We start from the raw sequence: 12,062 nt of genomic DNA on the forward strand, positions 1-12,062 counted from the left end.
AATAAAAAAATAAATTGATATTTATGCTTCATAGACCTTGTAAATGTACAGAATCTTAAATATAATTTTCTGATGCATAAATGTTGTGTATGATACAGGTAATAAGACAATGTTTGTGTCACTTATAAATCATCAGAGTGGTTTTAAAATATTGAATTATGGTCTTTTCTAGTGCTAATCAGATTTCAGAGCCTGAAAAATTGGAAAGACAAAGAAAAATCGCACACTTAAGGGAACAGTTAAAGGCATTCCATGATGAAGAAATAATGATTGGTCAACAGGTGGATCAGTTTCAGCAGGCTATATATAAGTGTAAGGAAGAACATGCTAGACTTAGGTAAGCTACACTTTTTGAATGTAACTGTTTTCCTTTGTTATAAGAAGCCCCTTCTTGTGAACCTAGTTTATATTAGGACTTGCTAAACTTTTGCCTTTGGCACAACATGATTTAATTTAGAAACTTGAAAAAGTAAGAAAACTGGTTTGGCATTACAGGTGAGAGGTATTACTAATTTAAAGCCTGATATAAATCCATACTGTCAGTTTAATGCCCTTCTTTATTCCCCCCACCATCTGTCCTGTATTTTCTTATCATCCTATGGGCAGACTATGATTTAAATCTTTTCATGTTGTTTTATACAGTAGTACATCCTGATATGATGTCACAAGATACATAACACAAGATAAGGAAATAGATACACTTAGGGGTAATTATTGTATCTACACCTAAAGGCAAATTTATAGAGACTTTGAAGCAAGTGGTTCAAATGCCAATTTAGTCCATACCCGAGCTAGAAGAACAAAGCGCTTGTTGGCTTTGTTTTGAAGCCTGAACTTGAACAATGATTACCAGAGGGAATTGTGGCAGTGTTGTCATTTATTGTCTTAAGAGATTTGAGAATTGTTGCTTATTGCACTTGATGTATTAGTTTAAACGTCTTTTATCAATTATTGGAACCAATAGGTATTTTGTGTTCTGTTGAAGACCTCTGTAGAAGACAGTGAAATTGAAGCATATAATGAGAAATAAACTTATTATAAATTGTTACAAAAAAGTCTTGTAAAACTGTTGCAAAGTAGTAATTTCCTTTCTTGCTTTTTTGTCTCATGTTTCTTGAAACTATAAAAATACTGTTGCAAATGTGTAGCTAGTTGTACTTTGAAGTATTGAGGTCCTGATACACTGTCTTATTAGTACTTGAAAAATGAGACTTTATAATTATTTTAATCAAATTAAGGCTTCATAAGCTGTTGCTACTGAAGAAAATTCTGTTCTCTTAGGAGAGAAGACACTGATGCAAAACAAGCACTGGATGCCAAGCAGAAACAGCTGAGAGAGCTGAAAGATAGTAAAACAAATACCTTAAAAAGATTTGGACCACATTTTCCAACATTTCTTGAGGCAGTTGAAACAGCCTATAGGCAAGGGCGCTTTAAACACAAACCTGTCGGACCTTTAGGTAAGAATGACTAATGAAAAAGACATATTTTTGCACGGGATTTAATGTATGGCTGCTAATGTAAACAGTGATCTTTTAGACAAACTATTTGTTCTTTAAGGAGCTTCAAATATATCTTTCTTCTGTACTTCCGGGACTAAAGGTTTTATCCTGGTAGGTTATCTTCTGCTTTTGTCCTTTTTATCGTACAAACTAGCTAACATCTACTGTTTTTCTTCATTTTCCAGCTGTTTTTGATAAGGTACTTTAAGTGGTTACAATGGTAAACTTTCAATGCACCCCTGTGGCTCCCCACACCCTCTAAGCATCAGACTGCTGTGCTTTGGCTGCTTGTTTCTTGGTGGATAGCGCTGTCCAGCTCTTGAACAGATTTTGTTCAATATGTCCAGTGGCTGACTTGTGGGCTTGTCAAACATGAGATGTTTTGCGTGGAGCAACTCAGAACCAATTGAGATTTTCTTGGAAAGTTTGGTTTCATTAGTTTTTTGACCAGGTCTGACAATGACTGCTATTTGCAGTTAGTGAATGGGAGCAATGGCTTCAGCATATTCTGGATGTAAGCATGAAGACCAAGTACTTAAGTACTTGGCATTTACTGCATGCTAAGACTGTGCAAACACGTGTACTACTGAAGACAAGTGATATAATGGAAATCTCACATTTAACTTGCAGCGTAGTTGTTCCTCTGCCTTTGGCCTTAAAGCATTAAATTGCTGATAAGTAATCTTTGCCTTGATATACTTCTGCTGAGCTGCCATAAAATTGGTACCTTCATGGAAGTTAGTAGTAAACTGTCAAAAATCTTGGAAGAAAATGCAGGCCTCCAAATATGTATAGGTGTGTCTATATGTCTGTGTTCTCAGGGTAGCTTGTCAGTTGTGGAGTTTTTTCTTTTTTAGTTAACTTAATTATTTTTTTCTTCTTGTAAGAAAGGTTTATTTTAGACTCTTAAAAACCCCCATAACACAATAAAATAAAAAAACTTGACTGGTAAAAATGCGCTACTGGATGTTCTGTTATGGAACACAACTCCTAAAGCCTTGTCTCTTATGCTTATTTAGGTGCTTTCATTCATCCGAAAGATGCTGAACTGACCTTGGCTATTGAATCTTGCTTAAAGAGCCTAGTTCAGGCATTTTGCTGTGATAATCATAGTGATGAAAGAACTCTTCAGTTACTGATGTCCAAATATTATCCACATGGATTTAGACCTCAAATAATTGTAAATAAATTTCAGAATACAGTTTATGATGTTAGACACAGGTAAGTTATGTTTTGATTTTTATTGCTTAGCCTTGATGACTGAAATTATTATTAGTTGAAAAGAATTATTTGTAATTTTTTTTTCCTAAAGATCTCATGTGAGCTTTATGAATGGTGGTTTTTCTTCTTTTCTTCAGAGGAGTTCATCATCCAGAATTCCCATCAGTTCTCACGGCACTGGAAATAGATAATGCAGTGGTTGCCAATTGTTTGATTGATGTGAGGGGTATAGAAACTGTCCTGCTGATTAAAGTAAGGCTTTATGCTCCCTTTTGGTCTTTAAAGAAAAAAATGTATGCTCTTTGTATGGAGCATACTTCACTGATAGTGTCTGTAATGGATAAAAGAGGTAAAGAAAGATTATTTTATTTTTCTTTTTGCCCCTCGGGGGAGAGGTTGGGACCCTGATGGCTCATTAGACCCCAACTGTATCAGTGATCAGTGTTATAGTGCAGTACACGCACACACTCTCGTACGTTTCCACTGGAGGGCTCCCGGTAAGGCCCTCTTGGCATTCAGGAAACTGTCAGTATCCCACTTCAAACACTGTTTTCTGTTATGGGAGAGACAGAGTAAACTGACAACTCATAGTGGATTTAGTTACTGGGATTTATTTAAGAATCAGCAAAGTTAGAGCTTTACTCTTATTTCCACACACTTGGTTGTTTCCCTGCCCCCCCAACACTACCTTCATAGGTCTCAACTTCTGTCCCTGGCAGGGAGGTCACTGCTGGTCCAGGAAGGTCAGACAGAAAATCTTATCAGTTCCCGCTGTGCAGCTGCTCGCAGATACCTGTCTGGGCTGTTACTGGCCAAGGTCCCTGGGCATTCCCTGGGATTTGTCTCTACACATCTCTCCCCATGTGTTTCCAGGATAGTCTGTGTTTGTTTCTGAGGTGTTCACCACCACCTTTCTGGGCCACTAAGTGGTCTAGTTTCCCATTCTAAATAGTCTATGTGCATGTGACCAGCCTCCTAATTCTGCTGTCTCTTGTTAAATTTCTATTAATTGATGGGTTCAGCATGTGTCAGTTTTGTGTAGTCGAGGTGTTACCAAAATTTGGAACCAGCCTCTACCAGTTGTACCAATCAACTGGTAGCTAGCTACCAGTTGTAGCTGTAGCAGGCTTGTGTGTGAGAGTTCAAAAATTCCCTTTCGGATATTCAGCCACTCACTCTTACATGAAATTATCAGCCGCCTGTTAGCATTCATAGCCTAATTTATTTTTCACCTACCACAACAACCATAGCCCCTTTGGACTCTGCAGTGTTAAAACATTTGAGATGAGAGAGTGCATAGAAACATGGTTATGTATAGAGTCTGGTAAAATAAAAAAAGCAATAATCAGTTATTAAGTAGGATTTGAATAAGGTGACCAGCAACTGGAGTTGAATTAAGATTGCATACTGTTTTGATAAGAATCTATTTTTTTGATCACCATAAAAACATGTTAATGAACTGTTTTCTGCCATGCTATGATTTCTGATCTTAATTGATTTTTGATTTTCTGTTACTACTGAAGATACCAGCTCCAGCAGATAAGATTACAGGTAAAATGTTCAAAGATAAAAATAAGATCTATACATTTTTATTTAAAGAAAGCAGGGTATTTATGAACAGCAGAACTAATGATATTTAATTTTTGTGGATTTTGTCCCAGTTAGTCCTCTGACATTCCTACTGGAAAAGAGGCAGTTTGTGCTCTGTCTAGTGCAGAGCTGACTGACTGTTTTGCAAGCGTGGCTGTTACTGAATGGGATATTTAACAGTTGAACTTTCTAGGCTTTTTCACAGCAGGAATGCCAGTTCTGTTATTCCTCCTCTGCCTTACCTAACCACTGATTCTCATAATGTTACTATCTTTGAGCCCTACCTGAACGATTTAAACTGAATCTGAAAGAAGTTGAACAGGTATTGTGTGGAAGAAATAATACTTCCTAATGGATAACGTGATTGCCTTGGACAGAAGCACTTGTGACCACTTAGTCTGGTGTTGGCAATATTTTTTTTAATCAGCACATTTCCCCAAACTTTAATTGAGTATTGTCTTCGGTACTTCACAGCTTTCTTTAGAAGATTGTTTCCTGTATGTGTATTCCACTTTTCATAGTTAAATATACCTGTGCTTAGTGGCCTTTTGGTTACTGATATTTTTTTTTCCCCCCTTGGCAAATTATAAGGGTCTAATTAGACTACGGAACTTACAATTCAGATGAATTTCTAATAGAATAAAAGAAATGGGCAGCTAAACTAAGTGGGTGGGTTTTGAGAACATAAATGTCTTATTCAACTAAGAACAGCATATTCTTGACATTATAGATTTTTTTCACGTTCTTTCATTACTGTGGTGCTTATTTTTCATTAGGAATTGAAATTATTTCTGGGTGAGAACTTCTAGACAAGTTTTAAATTGATATCTTTAGTTATGGTTGCTTTTCTATTGGTATGATAAGGCCATTGTATTTTTCAGAGTAGCCGTAGAGCTCGTGAAGTAATGCAGTCTAATCGTCCCCCAAAAAATTGTAGAGAAGCTTTCACTGCTGAAGGTGATCAAGTATTTGAAAGACGATATTACTCTTCTGATTACGTCAGACCCAAGTTCCTAAGCAAAGATGTTGAAGCAGATATAAGGTTAGCATCTGGTAACAGTGTGTTTGTAAAAAGTGTGCTTGTTGACATGAATAGTGGAATTGCATATTTGTCTGTGTATACACTACTCTCCAGTCTCTCAATTTTCTTTCTGAGATTTACCCTTCCTTTCTGAGAATTCTGGAAAACCTCTTTATTTCAATGCCTTTTTGTGATAGGTACAATCCTAAGTTGTACCTAAATATTTTTCAATTTGTGGCATGTAAATCTTGCCCAGCAAGTAGGGATTCGCTAGGCTGAATACTCCAGGAAATCTACCTACCTTGCTTTTTATTTTATGGTTTCTGAAAAAGAGTAGGGAGTCAAAACTGTTTCTTTAAACATCTAATACCTGAACAGTGGTAACATAGTTTACTGCAAAGGAAGCCTGATTTTTTTTTTTCCAAACCAAAATTATGCTGACATGCATAGTTCTACTGGTTTCAAACTTTATGTCTGTGTTTCCTTAGGCTTTTGACTTCACTTGTGTTAGGTGTCTCTGAACTTGACTTCCCCCCCCATTTTATTTTTCAGTTGTGGTTTTTTGTCATGACTTTCAAAATGGTAGTTTAAAAAGCCAAACATATTTCAAAGTTTAAAGACTTGAGGTGTCACCAAGAAAATTGGTGACAATAGAATTCTTTTCTTTTGAGGCTCAGATTATATTACAGGCATATAAAGTAAATATGTCCTCTTTGGGGATCTGCTTGGCAGAGTACCATAGGATAAAGCCCTGGAGAAAAGAGGGGCCCCAAAAAACTGGTTGGTAATCAAGGATCACCTACTCCAAGCTCAGGAGCAATGCATCCCAACAAAGATGCCAGGCAAAAACACCCGGAGGCCTGCATGGATGAAGAAGGAGCTCCTGGATAAAGTCAAACACAAAAAGAAAACATATGAAGGGTGGAAGCAAGGGCAAGAAGCCTGGGAGGAATACAGAGGAATTGTCTGAGCAGCCAGGGATCAGGTTAGGAAAGCTAAACCCCTGAGAGAATTAAATCTGGCCAGGGACATCAAGGGAAACAAGAAAAGCTGCTGTAGGTACATCAGTGGTAAAAGGAAGACTAGGGAAAATGTGGGCCCTCTTTGGAAGGATACAGGAGACCTGGTTACCCAGGATATGGAGAAGACTGAGGTACTCAACAATCTTTTTGCCTCAGTCTTCACCACCAGGTGCTGTAACCACGCTGCCCAAGCTGCAGAAGGCAAAGGCAGGGACTGGGAGAATGAAGAACTGCCCACTGTAGGAGAAGATCAGGTTCAATACCATCTAAGGAGCCTGAAGGTGCACAGGTCTATGGGACCTGATGAGATATACCCACGGGTCCTGAGAGAACTGGTGGATGAAGTTCTAAAGCCACTCTCCATCGTATTTGAGAAGTTGTGGCAGCCCAGTGAAGTTCCCACTGACTGGAAAAGGGGAAAACATAACCCCCATTTTGGAGAAGGGAAAAAAGGAAGACCCAGGGGATTACAGGCCAGTCTTACCTCTGTGCCCAGTGAGATCATAGAAACTATGCTCAGGTACATGGAAATAAGGAGGTGATTGGTGACAGCCAACATGGCTTCACTAAGGGCAAATCATGCCTAACAAATTTGGTGGCCTTCTACGATGGAGTTACAATGTTGGTGGATAAGGGAAGAGCAACTGATGTTGCTCTTGTGCAAAGAATTTGACACTGTCCCACACAACACCATTGTCTCTAAATTAGAGAGGCATGGCTTTGATGAATGGACCACTCGGTGAATAAGGAATTGGCTGGATGGTCACACTCAAAGAGTTGTTGTTAACGGCTCGATGTCCAAGTGGAGATCACTGATGAGTGGCGTTCCTCAAGGGTTGGTATTGGCACTGGCACTGTTTAACATCTTTGTCAGCGACATGGACAGTGGGATCGAGTGCACCCTCAGCAAGTTCTAGTGGAGGGTGTCCCTGCCCGTAGCAGGGGGCTTGGAACTAGATGATCTTTGAGGTCCCTTCCAACCCAAACCATTCTAGGATTCTATGAAGTTTGCCAACGACACCAAGCTATGTGATGCGGTCAATATACTGGAGGGAGGGGATGCTATCGAGAGGGACCTTGACAAGGTTCAGAGGTGGGCCTGTGTGAACCTCATGAAGTTCAACAAGGCCAAGTGCAAGGTCCTGTGCATGAGTCAGGACAATCCCAAGCACAGCTGCAGGTGGGGAGGAGAATGGATTGAGAGCAGCCCTGAGGAGAAGGACTTGGGAGTGTTGGTGGATGAAAAGCTTGACATGAGCCATCAATGTGCACTTGCAGCCCAGAAAGCCAACCATGTCCTGGGCTGCATCAAAAGAGGTGTGACCAGCAGGTCAAGGGAAGGGATTCTGCCCCTCTACTCCGTACAAGAAGGATGTGGAGCTGTTGGAGCAAGTCCAGAGGAGGGCCAGGAAGATGATCAGAAGGCTGGAGCACCTCTCCTATGAGGACAGGCTGAGAGAGTTGGGATTGTGCAGCCTGGAGAAGAGAAGGCTCTGGGGAAACCTTACAGCAGCCTTCCAGTACCTGAAGGGGCCTACAGGAAATCTAGAGAGGGACTGTTTACAAGGGCGTGTAGTGATAGCACATGGAGTGATGGCTTTAAACTAAAAGAGGGTCGATGTAGATTATATATTAGGAAGAAATTCCTTATTGTGAGGGTGGTGAGGCACTGGAACAGGTTGCCTAGAGACGTTGTGGATGCCCCATCCCTGGAAGTGTTCAAGGCCAGGTTGGATGAGGCTTTGGGCACCCTGGTCTAGTGGAGGGTGTCCCTGCCCATGGCAGGGGGGTTGGAACTAGATGACCTTTAAAGGTCCCTTCCAACACAAACCATTCTATGATTCTAAGTATTTTAATTTTAGTATTAGTAGCTGATAAAGTAGACTGAATTCATAGAATCATAGAATGGTTTGGGTTGGAATTGAATGTTAAAAAAATATTTCTGCTAACTCAAAAGTTTTAAATACGTCAGTTAATGGTACTTATTTCATGTCAGTATATAATGAACTTCAAAGATTATCTTAACTTCCAAAATGTTGCAGACATTTTGTTACCAATATTGGTATGGGGGAATGACGTAGGCCAGTTAAAAAGGAAAAATGTCTTCCCACCTCCCCAACTTCAGTATTTAGCCTAAAGAAATGGCACATTTATCTGGAATAGTTTATGCAATTTATTAAACACTGATTCTGGGATCAGACTTAATCAGTCCATTTCATGCATCTATAGCAAAAGTTGGATTAAACACTTGCATTAATATTTCTATTTTTTTTTACAGTAATATTAGTAAACCTTCCCCTTTCTTTTGCAGGGATGAAAGACTATCAAAAGTTTTACCATCTATAAATAATAATAAAAAATAGCGCTTTTTTTGAAATTCAAATAGTTTTACCACAAACTGAAATAATTATGGAAATCTCTGGACATTACCTTCTTTCTAGAAGGAAAAGTAGGAGACTATATAAAATACTTTTTTCCAATCTCAGTTAATGTACTTTTTCTGATTGGAAGTGTTTTGTCCTTGTTAAAGTATTTGTCTTCTCTCAAGATGCGGTAGTATTTTAGAAGTAACACTTCTGTTTAGTTCAAACTAATTTGGCCTCTTTGCAAAAATTGCTAACAGAGACTAGAGATGATTCAAGTTACATGAATGGTTTATCTGCTAGGCATTGAACTAGGACCATTAAACAGCTATCTGCTGGTTGTTAAGTATCAGTTCTGCTGTAGAGCTTTGGTGTTTCTTTATCGATCGTTCAAACCATTCAATGTGTAACAAACTTCAGATTTTTTTATTTTTATTTTTTTTTTCTGGGAGGTGGTGCTTTTTTACCCTTTGTCTTGTCATGCATTTAATTTTGTCTATTCCTCTGTGTGTATAGTAAGTAATATCTGTGTAATATATATCAATATCACTTTTTTCATAAAGTCACTTGGAGAAAGAAATTGAAAACAAAAAGGCACAGATGACAGCATCTCAGCAACGTTTATATTCCATTGAAAATGAGATTAGGCAAAATGAAGACCATCTTCATGGTCATCGACGACACCAAAAAGATTTACAGGTAAAATAGGTACACAGTTAATTTTTAGAAACTGGTCAGTCTTTCCCTATTTCATTTTGACTTCTGCAATATATTTTGAGTGGATGATAGTTTTTAGTGTTTATCCTTATCTTTTTTGTTAGTTTTGTGTTATTTAGTTCTGTAGTATGCTTTCATCATTTAGGACCGAACAGTAGCGGTCACATCAATCCTAGCATGCACTTTTGTTCTTGTATGGTATCTTCTTTTTTTTTTTCCTCTTGTGCTAAATCTCACAAATTTCTGCTGCTGTTTTTTGATACAAACAGGAAGTTCTTGCGATATTTGAGGCAAGTTTCTTTTCCCTGCTTCCCCTTCCTTAATTTTTGTTGAGCCTTGCCTCTTAATTCCCAGAATCTTGTTTCTCTTCATGCTCTTCATTTTTATTCTTTACCCATTTTAATATGCTGAATATTTCACCTTTAAGTTTTCTCAATGTTAATTTCTATATAAGCCATTTTACAACTGTCATCTTTCTTTGTTTTCCAGTACTTCTAGGTAGGATATATATTTTTGGTAGCCAATAATGTTACAGTTAGCCAGTGTAAGATAATACATACTATATAAGGTTATAGTCAGTAAATTATGAATAAGAACCAGAAAAAAACCTGGCATGTGGACTCACATTTCTGAAGATAGATATTTGAAGGAAAAATAAAAATATATTTTATTCAATTGTCATGTTGAATGGAAGTACAATAATAACTTAATGATTTAAAGTCCATGTGACTTTCAGAACAAGTTATATTTTATAAAAATGGATTCCATAGGCAAGTGGGAAGAATTCTGTCTTTTATAGGCACTAATGAAACTAAAAGACCAAATATCTTGCTTTCTGTATTGACTTAAATGAACAAATACGAACTTTTATCTTTAGATAAACTTAAGAATATTTATTTTCTTTTTCTTTTCAGATAAAAATAAGAACAACAAATGCAGAAATAGCAGATCTTGAAAATATGGAAGAACACCAGTCAGTGGACATCCGTACATTAGTAAGAATAAAGTATCAAATTATGTCTAATAAGGAAATGAAATAATGTCTTTTAATGTTGGCAGTGGTTTGAAATAAGCAAATACTGTAGATTGTCAACTAGTGTACAAATTGGATAAATTGTGAACAATGTAACACTTTATAGAATGTCTACAATTATGGCAATGGCATGTTTTTATTTTTAGTGAGTTTTTGTTTGGTTGGATGTTTGGGTTTTGTTTGTTTGTTTTCTTTTGGCCTTTTTCAAACTGCAGGTTTATGAAAGGCAAGGTGGTGGTGTAAGGGGCTGTTCTATGCATTTTCTTTCCTCATTCCAGATCTGCAGTGCTGTAAAACTGTTTGGGGAGAAGCAGCGCTGTAGGTTTGGAGGTCAGAAGTGGCACCATCAAAGCATAGGTAAAGGCCACTCTGGAGCATAATTTATGTCACAGCACTGCTGCTCTACCCTGAACCAACAGTTTCTTGCTTTGCTATGGCTTTACCATGCAGAAGTTATGAAGTTCATATATCGTCCTAAGGAAGGATCATGGTAGTATGATGATTTCTTCGAAGTTCTTATTCTTATCCATGTGTTCTTAAAATGTATGCATAGTAGTTTAAGAACAAAAAAAAAGTTTGATAATCTATTGTGATTTCTATGCTGGTGGCCATGAATTTAAACAGTTAGTCTGTAATATGATGTATAGATGGCCAAGATTTAAATTCTGAGAATCATCCTGATATTACTAATAATCCTGACTACAGTTGTTTCAGTTAAATTCTATGCCAGTTTTCCCACTATTTTATCTGGGATCAGCAAGAGGCGAAGTTGCCCAGAACTTTTTTTGTTTGTCACTTCTGATGCTGGCACAAACTCTCACTTTTTCAGTAGTCTGTCTTTCAGTGTGTGTGCACACGTGTGCATGTAAGTAAATATTCCAAAATTTACTCAAGAAGTAAAGGCTCAGTACAGATTCTGTAAGCTCTGGTGTGGTCCCTCTTTTCTAGATAATTTAGTTCTGTTGGTTTAAAAAAAATAAAATTCTTCATCCTTTTGCTGAGATGGAAAAATATTCTATTACCTTTTTCTAGGAGAATATCTTCGTGTTTGAAAATTATCGGACGCTTGCTTTTTGAACGTCAAAATTTTTACTGTTGCTTCTGATAATGGTCTTATGCAACTGGTAGATTTATGTATTTGCTTCCCCTTATTCCTTTCTTGGATTTTTGTTATTTTTCTGTTTTCCGCGCTTTCTGTCCACTACTATGTATTGATTGCTGTTCTTTCACTCGGTATTTGTCTTTCATTGCTACCTTGATTTTACAATTGTCTGATTGTGAAAAAGAATCTAGCAATACAAAGTTTCAGTTACATATTTTTCCCAGGTTTTGGAGTATTTGTCTTTTTAAATCAGAAAGTATGTATGATGATTTTCATTAGGAATGGTATATTGTCTAGGGAACAGCGATGATCCACTTACTCTTCCTATATTCCTCTGTATACTGAAGGTATACACTGTCATAGATCTAGAGGGAAGTTTTCTTCTTCTTTTGTTTAAAAAATTATTGCAGTAAAATGTTAACATGGCTAAGTCTTCACAAAATCCTCACCCCTTTAGTCTATTCATCACAACTCCCAAATAAAGTCCCCTT

General features: G+C 37.5%; 1 protein-coding gene across 4 annotated transcripts in view; it reads left to right on the forward strand.

Annotated features, from left to right (window-relative positions):
- SMC6 (structural maintenance of chromosomes 6) overlaps positions 1-12,062 on the forward strand; it is a 39,880-nt gene that overhangs the window by 15,493 nt on the left and 12,325 nt on the right. For 3 of the 4 annotated variants that reach the window (XM_075750564.1, XM_075750562.1, XM_075750563.1), the window contains exons 14-21: positions 173-337; positions 1,282-1,460; positions 2,522-2,723; positions 2,861-2,975; positions 4,247-4,274; positions 5,178-5,355; positions 9,283-9,418; positions 10,351-10,431. In XM_075750564.1, the coding sequence (XP_075606679.1) occupies positions 173-337; positions 1,282-1,460; positions 2,522-2,723; positions 2,861-2,975; positions 4,247-4,274; positions 5,178-5,355; positions 9,283-9,418; positions 10,351-10,431 (1,084 nt within the window). The remainder of the gene's footprint in view (positions 1-172; positions 338-1,281; positions 1,461-2,521; positions 2,724-2,860; positions 2,976-4,246; positions 4,275-5,177; positions 5,356-9,282; positions 9,419-10,350; positions 10,432-12,062) is intronic. The other variant, XM_075750565.1, reaches the window with a different exon arrangement.

The sequence above is a fragment of the Balearica regulorum genome, chromosome 3 (assembly GCF_011004875.1).
Source record: "Balearica regulorum gibbericeps isolate bBalReg1 chromosome 3, bBalReg1.pri, whole genome shotgun sequence".
Lineage (NCBI taxonomy): Eukaryota > Metazoa > Chordata > Aves > Gruiformes > Gruidae > Balearica > Balearica regulorum.